General features: G+C 37.7%; 1 protein-coding gene across 2 annotated transcripts in view; it reads right to left on the reverse strand.

Annotated features, from left to right (window-relative positions):
• The window catches only part of LOC113544831 (adhesion G protein-coupled receptor A1), a 180309-nt gene that overhangs the window by 111637 nt on the left and 55223 nt on the right, over positions 1-13449 (reverse strand). Inside the window, exons 1-3 of one of the 2 annotated variants that reach the window (XM_026943857.3) lie at positions 5967-6102; positions 4731-4908; positions 2689-2838 (exon numbers count right to left, since the gene is read on the reverse strand). In XM_026943857.3, coding sequence (XP_026799658.3) covers positions 2689-2838; positions 4731-4883 — 303 coding nt within the window. In that variant the 5' untranslated portion in view covers positions 4884-4908; positions 5967-6102. Of the gene's footprint in view, positions 1-2688; positions 2839-4730; positions 4909-5956; positions 6122-13449 lie in introns of those variants that run through there. The other variant, XM_026943850.3, reaches the window with a different exon arrangement.

Raw genomic sequence — 13449 nt, forward strand, 5'->3', positions numbered from 1 at the left:
CTGACCCAGTCATCTAGCCATCCCAATTTGGCCTTTGTCAAAGTTGCTCAGATCCTCACCCTTGCCCATTTTTCCTGCTTCCAACACATCAACTTCGAGAACTAACTGTTCACTTACTGCCTAACATATCCCACCCCTTGGCAGGTGCCAATGTCATTCCCTTCACCTGTCATTGCTTTTATTGTTATTGCTGATCAGTGTATATATTAGCTAGCTGTAGGGAAGTTTACTTTAGCTACACAAGAAAAAGTTCTTAGCTTGCACAGTGCTACTATAGCTTAAGGGGAGAATCTTTAACTACAGGATTGCTATATAAACAATCCTTTATTTAAAGATTCTCCCCTTAAGCTGTAGTCACACTGTGCAAGGTAAGAACTTTTTCTTGTGCCTAAAGTAAACTTCCCTACAGCTAGCCAACTAAGTTTCTGAACTCATTCAGACAGCCACAACCCTACGGTTTCCTCCAGGAAGGCCAATGCCTAACCAGACTTCCCCTCTTTAGAATCCTGCCATTTGCTACTTTTGAAATCCTAAAAACACCACAAGCATACATTTACAACGTAAGTAACTCTACAGCTTTTGTGTACTCAACTCTAAGTTTTGTGTAGACTATACACAAAAGTTAATAACATGTAGTACGTCTGTAAACCGCACGGTAGCTATAGATTTCTGAACCAGATGCTGGAGGAGCTCCCAGGGTGCAGTGCTTCAGTAATGAAAGCAAGGTGGTCATTTCTTCTTTTCCTAAAAAATTTTATCTAAGGTTTTTAAGGAAATTCACATTATTGAGCCATATAGCGTTCGCAGTGTCAGAGGAATTTAAAATGATTTCATTATGGAGCTAATGTTTGTTATAACTTAATTGAATGAGCAAGTTCAAGTTTCATTACAGTGAAGTCAACTACAAATTAGAAAGCTTTTAAAAATTTGCTTAATGAAGCCACCGGTTGTACACTTTGATAAGAACGCCAATTTACAATGAATGAACATGTTCACACACAGCTTTGTTAAAAAGCTACCTTCACTGAGGCTTTAAAGCAATTCTGATATAATCACTCATGAGGTGACATGAGGTTTTATGTAGGATAACTGTGACAAAAGCAGTCCATAGACGAGCAGTATTAAAACCTGTCATTTTCCTGAATAGTTATTTTGCCACGGTCGTAAAATGGTCTTGTACTAATATATTTTGTAATAAATAAAGAATATCTATGAGAATACACAAAAAAACCAGACAGAATCAAAAAATCCCAAAGGTTTTAAAAGGTAGCAACAACTATACAGAATCTATATAGCTCAGAGCAACTGAGATGTAACTACATCTACTGTAGTTTGAGGAGTGGACAAAATAACATGGAAAACTGTCCATGACTAATTGCCCAAAATTAAATACAGTGAATGGAATATATAAAAACCGCACCTCCAATTTCTCCATTTTTTCGCCCTATTTTTTCTTACTTTTTGCTCGAGCATCCCACAAATGCATACAAATGAGGGAGAGAAATGAGAAAACAGCTTATTACATCAGTCTCTAAGACAAAAAAAACTAAAGAAAAAACACTCTAATAACCTTGCACTGGTATGTGTGTACTACTGTAATTCTGACTATAATAGTGGAAATAATCATCTCTAAAGCAAGTGCCAATGAATTTGTGCTTTCTCATCTAAACAGGCAAGAAATATATAAATTTTGGAAATGTGTAAATGTTTATGATTATGTTTTTAAATGATTCTTTATTACGGATCATTATATTGGAATGCAGATAGCTATCACTAAAAATTTCTGCTTTGTCATTAGCAACTAAAAATCTAACTGTTAACCAATAAGGTAACTTCTCTACAAGGCTGATCGTTGCATGTCGAGTATTTTGTTCATGGGAAGCTCATAGAATTGTGGCTGTAAATGAACAAGGGTTCATTTACAGGAGATATGCCAAGGATTACACTAGCTTAAAAAAAAAAAAACAGAAATGAGTGGGAACAAGTAAAAGGAGAAACAAGCGCAAACATCAGTATGGCCTTTCAGTGCTGGAGAAACCTGAGAGATTTAAAAAGCCTGAAAACAGATGTTTCTACTCACTAGCTTGTAATTTTGCTTAATAGCCTCTGGTGCAATTTGTTATCACCCCAAATTGTAACATTATAATGTACATGACATAATTAGCTGTACAGTTATACTCTAGCCAGCCAGATTTGCTTTCCTCCAGTCAGTTACATAACGTGTGAATGCTGTTTGCTTGGAAGGAGCTTACAAAAGCACCTTTGTGGGTGCAGACTTTTGATCCAACTACACAGAGGCACACAAGGTTATAGCTACAAATTTAATTAGTGTAAGCAGTGCAGATTTCTGGATCTGAAATCAGGTGTGTAACTGCCTGTGTGAATCTAAAAGCACTGCTGTTCTCTTGTTACACTATTTTCATACCACTGTACTGTGTGCATGCATGTCTTTTTTTTTTAAGGCGAGGCTTTGGGGAGAGGTTTGGTGGAATGCCTGGGACTTTAAGTCTGGAGAAAGTTAGCAAAGCCTATTAAAACAGCTGCTTTAAGAATGGGTCTTTAACAGTCTTTTCCAACTTACTGATTCTTCCAAATGTGACACAAAATGTACAAAAGTAGAAATAGTGGCTCAGATGAATCACAGTTAATGGAATCGATTGTCTAGAGCAGGCTGGGGAAAGCCCTTACTTCTCGGAGGCGATCCACAAGACGTGTGATTCTCTCAACAAGATGTGTGACAAAGATGACATCCATCATGTCTCCAAACATCGCTGCATTGCTGGTGATGGAGGAGAGCTGTTGGGCCAGGAGCAGAGCGTTGGAGATGTTCACTGGTATCTGTGTGTGTGGGAGAGAGATAAAGAAAACACTTAATCTCTGTAATGTACATAATGAGAAAAGGATTATTTCTACAAATGTTAGATCACTCTAATTGGTTCATAATGTTCATTTGTTCATATAGGCTTTAATCATTTACACAAGTAGACAAATATGCTTGCTTTAGAGGGACATCATCTAAAGTTCTAATGCCTGAGAATACTAATATACACCTCTTCTAATCTACCACCATTTCAGAATGTGACATAGTAAACCTTTTGAAAGCTTCGGACTAAAAGAGAACATTTTTGTGATGTAATAACACAAAAAAAAGTGTGGAAAATGGCCATTATACTGATCCTACATTAGTAAGTAAATAATTCATGTTGAATGTAGGTTACCTGTGTGGACAGTTTTACTAGTCTTGCAGTCTCCAAGCATTTGTGTCAAAATTTGGGATGGAAAGCTTTATTTGGGCTTATAAAAACCAAAATATTCATCCAAATATTTCACATTTAACATCTATAAATGCTGTCTGCATAAAATTGAGGGGAGTTCAAGTTGGAGTAATGAGATCTGTCCAATTGGATTAGAGAAAACTGCAATGATAGCATTCTAAAAGGTCTAAAATATGAAACAACATCTGCTGAAATATCAGCTCAAATGTCCCAGGACTAAGAGTTTTATAAAATGCACAATGTTATGTTATGCAAGACAATGAATCTGGGCATTACTGAAATCATACTACAGAAATTTCACTTAGTATAGCCAAGTTAAGTTAAATGATTTTTTAAATTGTTTCGATTAAATAACATACACAATTTCACTACAGTATAGGTTAGTAGCCATTTCCGAGGCCCTGTCAATAATTATAATGATCTTGATAAAATATTTATTATACATCGAAAGCACTTGCTGCAAATCTAAGTTTTACTAACAGAGTATTTATTTAATTAATTATATGAAGCAAAAAGACCCATTCAAAAACAAATATGTCACCTATGTATAGAATGAAATCTGCTTGCTCAACTGACAAATCAACAGGCTACGTGACCTGATACAACACCAGTGTAGCTATTTGTAATGTGTAATGAGAGGCAGGATGCAAGTGTGTAAACAAGTATATACTTTATTGGGGCAAATCCAAGAATCATAATTCAAGTTCATAGTGTGGGCCAAAACACAGGCCAGTAAATAGGGCTAATCCATAATTAGAATGAGAAACAAAAACTAGGGTCAAAATCAGGAAGTATGAAAAAACCATAAATTCCAGAATGAGAAAAATACTTAGATATATAGGAAAAAGGTTTAATAATAGTAATGCATGACAAGACTTCGATACATTGACACAACAGGGTATGAACACAATTGGGCAACAGGACATGGGTGCAGACAAGACTAGAACTGAAACCAAAACAAACACCATGGCATTTGTTGAAGAGAGAGACTGTGACACTACCAGGATGCATTGCAGAAGGAGATAACATGAGATAAGTGTAGAGTCAGTAAAGCTACTGACTCCTTCTGAGTGTGAAGCACATTTGGGACAGGTTGTCTTTTGAAAAGGAGAGATGAAAAGAAAACTGTCAACTTTTTTGTGGCTATTTCATTAATATCCCATACGGAGATGTCATCCATGCTACCCTGGTGGCCTCATGCACTCCTTGCACTTTAGTTCTTTTAACTAAACGCTTGCATACATATCCCACATCACATTATCTGCAGGACAGAACTAATAGAAATTAATCCCAGACAAATTTAATCTTTCGACTGGGGGAACATTTAGGCGAGTTTTAGCAGAACTCAACAGGTGTTCTGGCCTATTATCATAATATACGCAGTCTTTGCCCAACTGTTGTTTTGCCCAGCATGAAGAGGTGAACAAACAAATGATGATAATCATTTTAGCCCACCTGTGTAAGTTCATGCAGCATGCGGGTGAACTTGCGGGAGTAAGGGCACTGATTGTAGTCGTCCTCTGCCCACCGGCCCTGCTTATCACACCTACGCCACGCCCTCTTCTCATGAGCGCTGTAGGAGGCTGTGGCACAGGGGAGAATGGCCATTAAACCAGCCGGGGTTTTAGGCCACCTGTAGGACACAAGAGCAGTGTCAGATCTGCAACACTAAATACACTGAAAATAAAACACTTTAGATCACTAGTGTATTGATTTAGAGTTGCACAAGAGGTCAAAATGACAACAATATAATATAATAAATGTTTCTATACTAATAGGAATGGGAATAATTATAAGCAACTGAGTATACTACTCTGTTTACTCATAATTATTCCTATTGCTCTTAAGCGTTTTCAACATATAAAGACTCAATTAGTGTATGCATTAGTATATGCATATGAATTTTACTTGTATTACTGGGAAATCTTGTTAAGAAATATAATTAGATCATTGTGTTGATGCCAAGATAATGCAAATATTGCTTTGATTTTGAACTTGTACTAGATAATAGTATTAAATCCAATGGTATTTCAAAATATCATTGTAAAGTACTCTCCATGCATAGTAATAAACATAGAAAATATTAACTGGTGTTCCAGGATGGGCTTAAGAAAAAAAATGACACATGATACAAGAGGCATTTCATGCTAAAAGGCAATTTTTGTCAAATAAAAAACATAATTTCTGGGCTTGTCATTGCTTGCTATATGAAATATGCAGTGCAATTTTTTCTTCACAACAATGAGCCGATTTTCCTTTACATCAATATTGTACATAAGCTGTGGCAGCAGAGTGCAGCTAGATGGAAGGTTTAGGAAACTAAAGTACAGAAAATACTATTTAAAAAAAGAGCACACATTATAACAGAAGCAGCAATGCTGAGACATTCAGCCAGAGCGAAGCAGTCGGCTTCGTCTCATTAACTACTGAGTGGTGCCCTGCCAGCCATAGACATGGTTAATGATCATAAAAAATGAGAGGTGTGTGTAATTTGCTGGTTTATGCAGAATTTGGATTGTGATGCCATAGAAGATTTGTTGCTTGCTAAGAATGCTGTTGTATATGCTTTTGATTAACCTTATGGATATTCTGCATCTTGAGCTAAAAAATGCAGATGCATGAATATTGTGTGTGTTGTGGATTGTGAAATGACGGGTTTGTGTTTCTTATCCTTCGCACACCTGAAGTCACCTTTGTTGCCGGTCACCCTCTCTGCAGAACAGTACAGTGCAGACGTCTCCAAAACCACAATCTCCATGCCAATGGAGCTGTTGCCACGGGAACTGGTCACGTGACACTGCCAATTACCAGAAACATCAGCATCCACGTTGGAGAGGATTAGTTCACTGAGAAAATGGAAAGGGGGAAGAAGAAGGAGAGGAGGGAGGTTTTTCTATGTCCACAAATGCATTCAATCTAATTCAGCTTCATCACACTAAATTGTCTATTACATCCATGAGGGTTCAATACACTGACACTGATCATACCTGATAGTTTCACTTTCACTGAATAAAAGTATGACATTATTCTGAAAACACCAACAACAAACCATTGTACTACAGTCAAGTGTATTTGTAGTAAAGTGCAGTTGACTCATGAGTCATTGTGGTGCTGTAGTGTGGTTTTCACCACACTATACACACAAGAAAACCTGAATGGAAACTTAGAAAGAAAAAGAAAATATTTAAAAAAAAAAGTTTTTTCACACTTGATGGAGATGGAAAGGTTGGAGTATCAAAAAAAAAAGATGTATTATATCCAGAACAACTAATTTTTCAAACAAAGCAAGTTCTTGTTCAAATTACTCCATTACTGTATTTGATTGGTGTGTTTTTATCAACTTCTTGCAGCCTCTTTAGAATATATGTATACAGCAGAAATAGAGCATATTCATATTCTGTTCTGCAGACCTTTTGGAAATTCACTTAGGCTACTTCATAACTATTAGTCCATTTGGCAAATCTGAATCAGACTTAAATTGATCATTTTGGATTTGTTTGCTATTTGGTTTGGTTAATTAAACAAACAAAAAAGGAAAAAAAAAACATTTTCTGCATGGACCACTGAAAATATACTAATAAAATGCATTTATTCATTGAAAAAAAAGAATCACAAAAAAATCAAATATGGAGAACATGGAGCTGGTGCTAAATAAAGAATTATGATAATTATATAAATAACTAGTTTAAAACATTTTCTCAGCTTGTACCTCTCAGGTCAGTTTAACAGCTCACAAAATCACAAAAAAATGTTGCAACCCAAACTGCATGGCATGTTTTGTTTAATTTCCTCAGTCAGGTTGATTTAGAGTCTAATCGCTTTCTCATTGTAAATGATCCACACTAGAGTTTATCTGGAACTAAGACCAAGACACTGTCTGACGTTTTTTTGGTTTGCACTGCTTTGATTGTTGTGTTTTCACCTTATTAAAGAAAACACAACAGCACACTTAAAATCTGCAAAACATTTGCAAACATGCATTTGGCTGTTTATGGTTGAGATGCTAAGTAAAGCAGATTTCTGGGCAACACTTTTGGCAGGACTACTTACACAACCAAGCTGGGATTGAGCTTTCTGGTTTGGAAAGTAAAGAGTCGTTCTCATAATACCAATCGTCTGGCAATATTGGCAATCATCTTGAGATCTTAGGACTATTTGAGACCAGCAAGGTAACTAATATTATCTTGGAAAATCACAAATAGCTTTATTCTCCAAGGTGAAAATATATCCTCAATGACACTTCACCTGCAAACGATTTCAGACGAAAGGTTCAAGGCCAGATAGACACTGCTTAGTCATTGTGTGCATTTTTTTCAGCATTTACCTGCTCATAATCGAGATATAGACATCCTTACAAAAAATTAACTGAAAACTAGACACTAAATAATTATAAAGAACTTACCAGGCAAAAGCTACTAACCCATATTTGTCTAAATTAAACCCTGTTAATAGACTATAATTCATTGCAATTCTATACAGTAATAAATTCTGCAAATCTTTGGAGGAGCTGTGAAGGAAACACAGCCAGTAAGAGTTGTTTTCTCTTTTTAAATGCTAATACAAAAAATGCTGTCACATGCTTGGGACAGTTGACATTCAAACAGTAAGTCGTAGCAAGCGAAGGAATTTAAATCGTACAGAAAAAAAATGATTAAAGCCTCTCGGCAAGCTTCTGTTCTATCCAATAATCCTAAACACACACACAAACACAAACACACACACACAAATACACAAATGCATAAGTGCGCACACACTGGCACACACTGTTCAGCAAAAGTGCTCTGCGTAAAATAATGAATGCATTATCGCATTCCATGGAAATGTTTTGTAAAACAGCATTATGAATTTCAGAGTCAGCTGTGTGGAAGTCCTTCAGTAGCTATTCACTTGCATATTCTTAAACAAAAGCTGAATGCATCCTGTAAGCTAAATCAGACCAAGATTTATGAATATTTTAAAGTTGCTTGTCTCCCTCTTACAAATGTGTGCTCAGAAAGGGAAGGTTTTGTGGAAATGTCAAAAGCATGCTCATGAATCATCCTGAGATCTACTGACACTGGTTAATGATGGCACATGATTGTACTTTCCTGCTGTCCTCCACCACAATACAGTCCACTGGACATTGATTAATAATGCTGAGAAGTGTCACTGATCAACGAGGAGAAGCAATAGCTTTTAGGAGAGATTTCTCTGTACTGTATGAGCCAGCAACAGCCTGGTGGTTCAGGAGCACATGGCGATGTTGTGCAGCATGGAATCGATGCTACTGCACTCACAGCTCCAGCTGCTTCGAAACCACACGCCAAAAATAACAGGCACTCTCTCTCCAGCTGCCATAACCGCAGTGCACTGCATCCGCTCCGGCCTCTCCGTGCCGCGTCGTGCTAGAATAGCCCCGGAGCCAAGAACCTTTCAACTGCTCTCTCTTTAATTCAGATTGAAGAATGAATGAACACTCGTTTAAGATGGATGTGCCTGGACGTCAGAGATAGGATTAAAAACTGGGGGAAATAAAAATGAAGATGGGCAGTTTTGAAGCCAGACAATGCAACTGAAGTGCTTCTCCCCTCACCTGTTTTTCCCAAAGCAGATGGGAATGCAGAAAGAGACATCACTGTTAAGTGCACATCCAAATAAGCCTCTGAATACCAACCTCTTGTGTCCTTCCATCTCTCTCCTTCTCTTTCACAAGCATAGAGGCAGGGTGGGACACAGTCTGGCTTTGGACAAGCAGGAGGCAGACCGAAAAGAGTACGAGACTATCCAGCTTTAAAAATTAAACACGCTGCACTTATGCATGGGTCAGCATGGTCAATTTAAGTACAATAAATTCCACTCTGTAAAGAAAAGGAAGCATTAATGAGAGTAAAATATGGATTCAGCTCTGGCTGAGGCATACATGCACATACGCACACACACACACACGCACACACACAGACCTAAATTCTCACCGCTGCTATTCTATTGTGGCGCTGTCTGCAAACAACGCCTCCCCAAGGCCTCATTAGGAGCATTTACGCACTTGCGCTGATATTTAACGATTTGTTTATATAACAGCACTCACGAGGCTGTTAACGATTAAAAAAAAAAAAACCTGGCTATTTATTGAGCGGCATTCCAACGGCCTGACCATAGACCGGCATGTACTTCCTCTGAGACAGAAAAAGAAAGAGAGAAAGATAAAGAGAGGGAGAGTGAGATTGGCTAAACAGGTTGTATGTTTAACAAAGCTCAGTAAATATGAGTGATATTTTTAGACTAGTGATACTGACATGGATATGCTTCTATACAGACATAGGGACACTCGAATACAAACTAAACAGACGAGATGCACACAGACAGACACAAACATCATACTCTTGTGTAGCAATGCTTTAATGGAGGAGCTATAAGAAGATGAAAGGAATGCTTTATAGGGACCAAAGGCCGTATTCAGAGTTAAGTTAAGCTTGTGTAGTGAGAGGTTAATACTGACATTGTGCAGATTGCTATTGAGACCTCAGACATAACTACTCAGACAGTTGCGCTCAGGGTGGAGTTTGCCAAAAACATAGACATGTCTCAGTGAAATGTGATAATGTGTAATTAATGTTAATGTGCAGAATGGTGCAAAAAACAAAAAACATCCAGTGAGTGGCAGTTCAGTTGGTGGAAACTCCTTGTTGAGGAGAGAGGACAGATGAGAATGGCCAGACAGGTTTGAGCTCACAGGAAAGCTATGGTAATACACATAACCACTTTTTTATAACCATGGTGAGCAGGACAACATCTCAGAGCACACAACACATCAACAAAAGCAGACCACTTTGGGCTCCATAACATTGCCTGTTCTCATCAACAAGGCGTTTCTGCACACAGAACTTCCGCTCCCATCTGGCACCAACATCGATGCCATGGTCAAAGTCATTGAGATCACATTTTTCCCCATTCTGACGGTTGATGTGAACATTAACTAAGGCTCTTGACCTGTATCTACATGGACTTTTGCATTGTGCATCTGCCACATGTTTTACTGGATAGTTTCATGAATGTGCAGGAGTACAGGTGATCCTAACAAATAAATGAATATATGACCATTTTTTTCTGCACACTTACATTATTTGCTTGACGGATTTTAACTCACAACTTCCTGTTCAGTAGAACAGTACCTTAACCACTGAGCCAGCAATCCTCTTAAACCGGGATTACACAATTTTACCAAGATGTAGACATGCTGTCACCAACATTTTTTTGAATCAGTGCAAAACTGCACATGAATCAGAAGGTAAATGTGAATTGTACAGTGTGAGAGGGTAAACGACTCCCGATAAATGCATTCCCCCATGTTGCTGGAGTTTCTGAAATGTCAGAAAAATTAATTGGATGTCATATAATGTGAGCAATCCCAAGACTAGTTAACACGGTCAGTTAAAATGTTTGCTACCATCAGCATGTGGGCGTTGTTTAGTAACCATATTCATGTGCTGTAGTGTGTTGCATGCAACAAGCTAGGTAAAGAAAAAAAAAATCACAAAAACACACAGATTATGGAAGTTGCACAAATTGAACAGTAAATGAAAATGAAAGTTTTTCATTTCTGCCTGTGGCAATAACACATACTGAATGCTATAAATGAAGTAGGTAGATGTTAGGTTGAAAAACTCTTGTCTAAACCCTACACCAAACCTTCTGTGCTTTAGCTGTCTGAAAGAATTGAAATAATATTGTAATTATGCCACACACCATGGGGAACCTTAGTGGTGTTGTACTGTTGAAAAGATAGCAGGAGAACCAATTCAGCCTTAGCCTGGAGGTCTGCACTTAATTAGTATGGGGCCGAGATGAATATTGCTACAACTCACAGCTGCGTATGACTTTCTTTCACCTCAGGTAGCTGCTCATTTATAAGAAAGCATGAAAGAAGAAAGCAGATGGACTCTTGATCACCAGAACAAATTGTACAAAAATGAGCCAAATCTTTATTCTTTGTGCATACATAACCCTTTCTAATTTTTCCTGTGTATTTACCTCACACACACACACACACACACACACACACACAATTCTAATTCTTTTCCTCTATTTTCTGATTACTATCTCACTCATAGACACCCTCTCCTGCTTTAGTTAGGTGCGGGAGATGGACAGCAGTAACCATAATAAGCCAAACGACACTCTAACAAGCCAATTAAGACCTCAGTCTCCATGGAAACCTACATAGACAAAGAATCAGGCAAGAATCGGAGGGAAAGTGAGTGAGTGAGGATAAGAGAAAAGGGGACAAAACGGGAGATAAAACCTTTATAAGTCCCATCTTTCTATAATGCTTTTTCCTCTGCTCTATTCTCGTATTCCATGTCAAGTTAGAATGATTAAAAATGGAGAGATTAGTGGCGATACGGTCTGCAACTCTACAGGCTTTCAGGGCTTTGAGTAATGAGGTATGATTCACACTCTGCGGCTGCTCTCTCGGCTATTGCTTACCGGCTCTTTAGCCTCACGCCATTACTCAGCATGGGCGCCAGGCTACACAACGCACCGGCCATTAGTTATTAGCTCAGGCTGGACGGCACATCTGTCTGGATCCCTAGAGCTCAAGCAGGGATAAAGAATAGACATATAGCAAGAGAACATAAACTTTCTGTATGTGGTGGGCACTAATTAATGCCATGAGCAGCTTCATTATATATGCCTGAAATAAATACCTGTGAGTATAGCATTACTAATGTACTGAAGGTAAACTATTTGTAGCTACTGCTTTACACACACATGCACATACACACACACAAATTATCTGTCTCATCAACACCAAATACCTCAAATAGGCCAAAGTATAAATTGGCCCATTTAAAATGCTGCTTTTAAACTAAAAAAGATCTGTGTATTACAGTGTGACATTTACAGGGACAGATTAATAGGTACAGTACTCAATCATCAAGCTTGTGTAAAAATGGAGTTGCATGAACAGAAATGTACTTTAAAGTGATTTTGAGGAAATAAGGATGTTTTTTCTGTCCATTATCATGTTTTGTTTACTTTTCATGGTTGCTCCTACTATATTTTAGCTGTCCTGTGAGTTTTGAGCAATTCTATTCCAGTGTCCAATTGGTGGCTTGTAGATGAGCATCACAGTAGCGATCGCACAATGAGATTTTCAACCAAAATTTCAGACAATGCTAGAACTTTTTTGGCAGCTTTCTTTTGGTCCCAATGTCACTAAACTTGATTTTTTTTATGATGTGCAAATTTTTTATGCTGAAAATCATGCAGTGTAAAGTCGATGTTAGGCACAAATATCAAAAAACTTACTATACAGAGCAGTAAATCAAATCAAAATTCAAAGTGACCACCCTTTGTCTTTAAAATACATCAATTCTCTCAGGCACACTGTCACGCCGTGTTACAGGAAAATCCGCAGGCAACTTGCTCCAAGCATCTGTGAGAACCTGCCACAGTTCTTACGCACACTTTGGCTCTCACCTGCTTCTGTCACTTCAGGAAAAGTCCCAGACATCATTAATGTTTTATCTGAAAAGAAGTCTATTACTGAACGTGTGACTTTCTTTAAGGGCACTCTAACTTTCTGCCACACAAATGCAGAAGGCAGAAAAAAAAACACCTACAACAAAATAATGATTAAAAAATTGGGGTGTATAAGCATAAAAGCATGTTATTGTATTTTTACAATAGCCACAGTGTAGTATGAAATTCCTTCATTTAGGTTTACATGCAGCCTAAAAATCTGTTAAGAATCTGATACCTATACATGTAAATCGAAATAAAGCAAAGTAATTGAGGCAAATCTGATTAAAATTTCTCACCCATCAATCCATTAAATAATCTGTTACAGAGGGAAAGAACCACCGTGAATCTGATTACTTGATTACTTTCTCAGTCACGAGCTTTGCATATACTCAGGGCTTGTGCTTTCGCGTCACACTGACCAACACAGCAAGTGCTAAAAACAGTCCTGTAGAAAGGCAAAGTTTAGACTGCCGATTTTTAAAAAATTATAATTGTTGTGAGAGCTTTAGAATGGGCATCCAAATAATATGTCAAAACAAAATTGTACATCTTGCTGTCACTTCCTGTGGACATTTTGGTCCTGATGCACTATGTGTAAAAACATGGAAACTTGATAGCTGCCAAAAAAGACAATCTCATTTAATAACAGGATCCACAGAAGATTGTGTCT

The sequence above is a fragment of the Pangasianodon hypophthalmus genome, chromosome 3, assembly GCF_027358585.1.
Source record: "Pangasianodon hypophthalmus isolate fPanHyp1 chromosome 3, fPanHyp1.pri, whole genome shotgun sequence".
Taxonomy (NCBI): Eukaryota; Metazoa; Chordata; class Actinopteri; order Siluriformes; family Pangasiidae; genus Pangasianodon; species Pangasianodon hypophthalmus.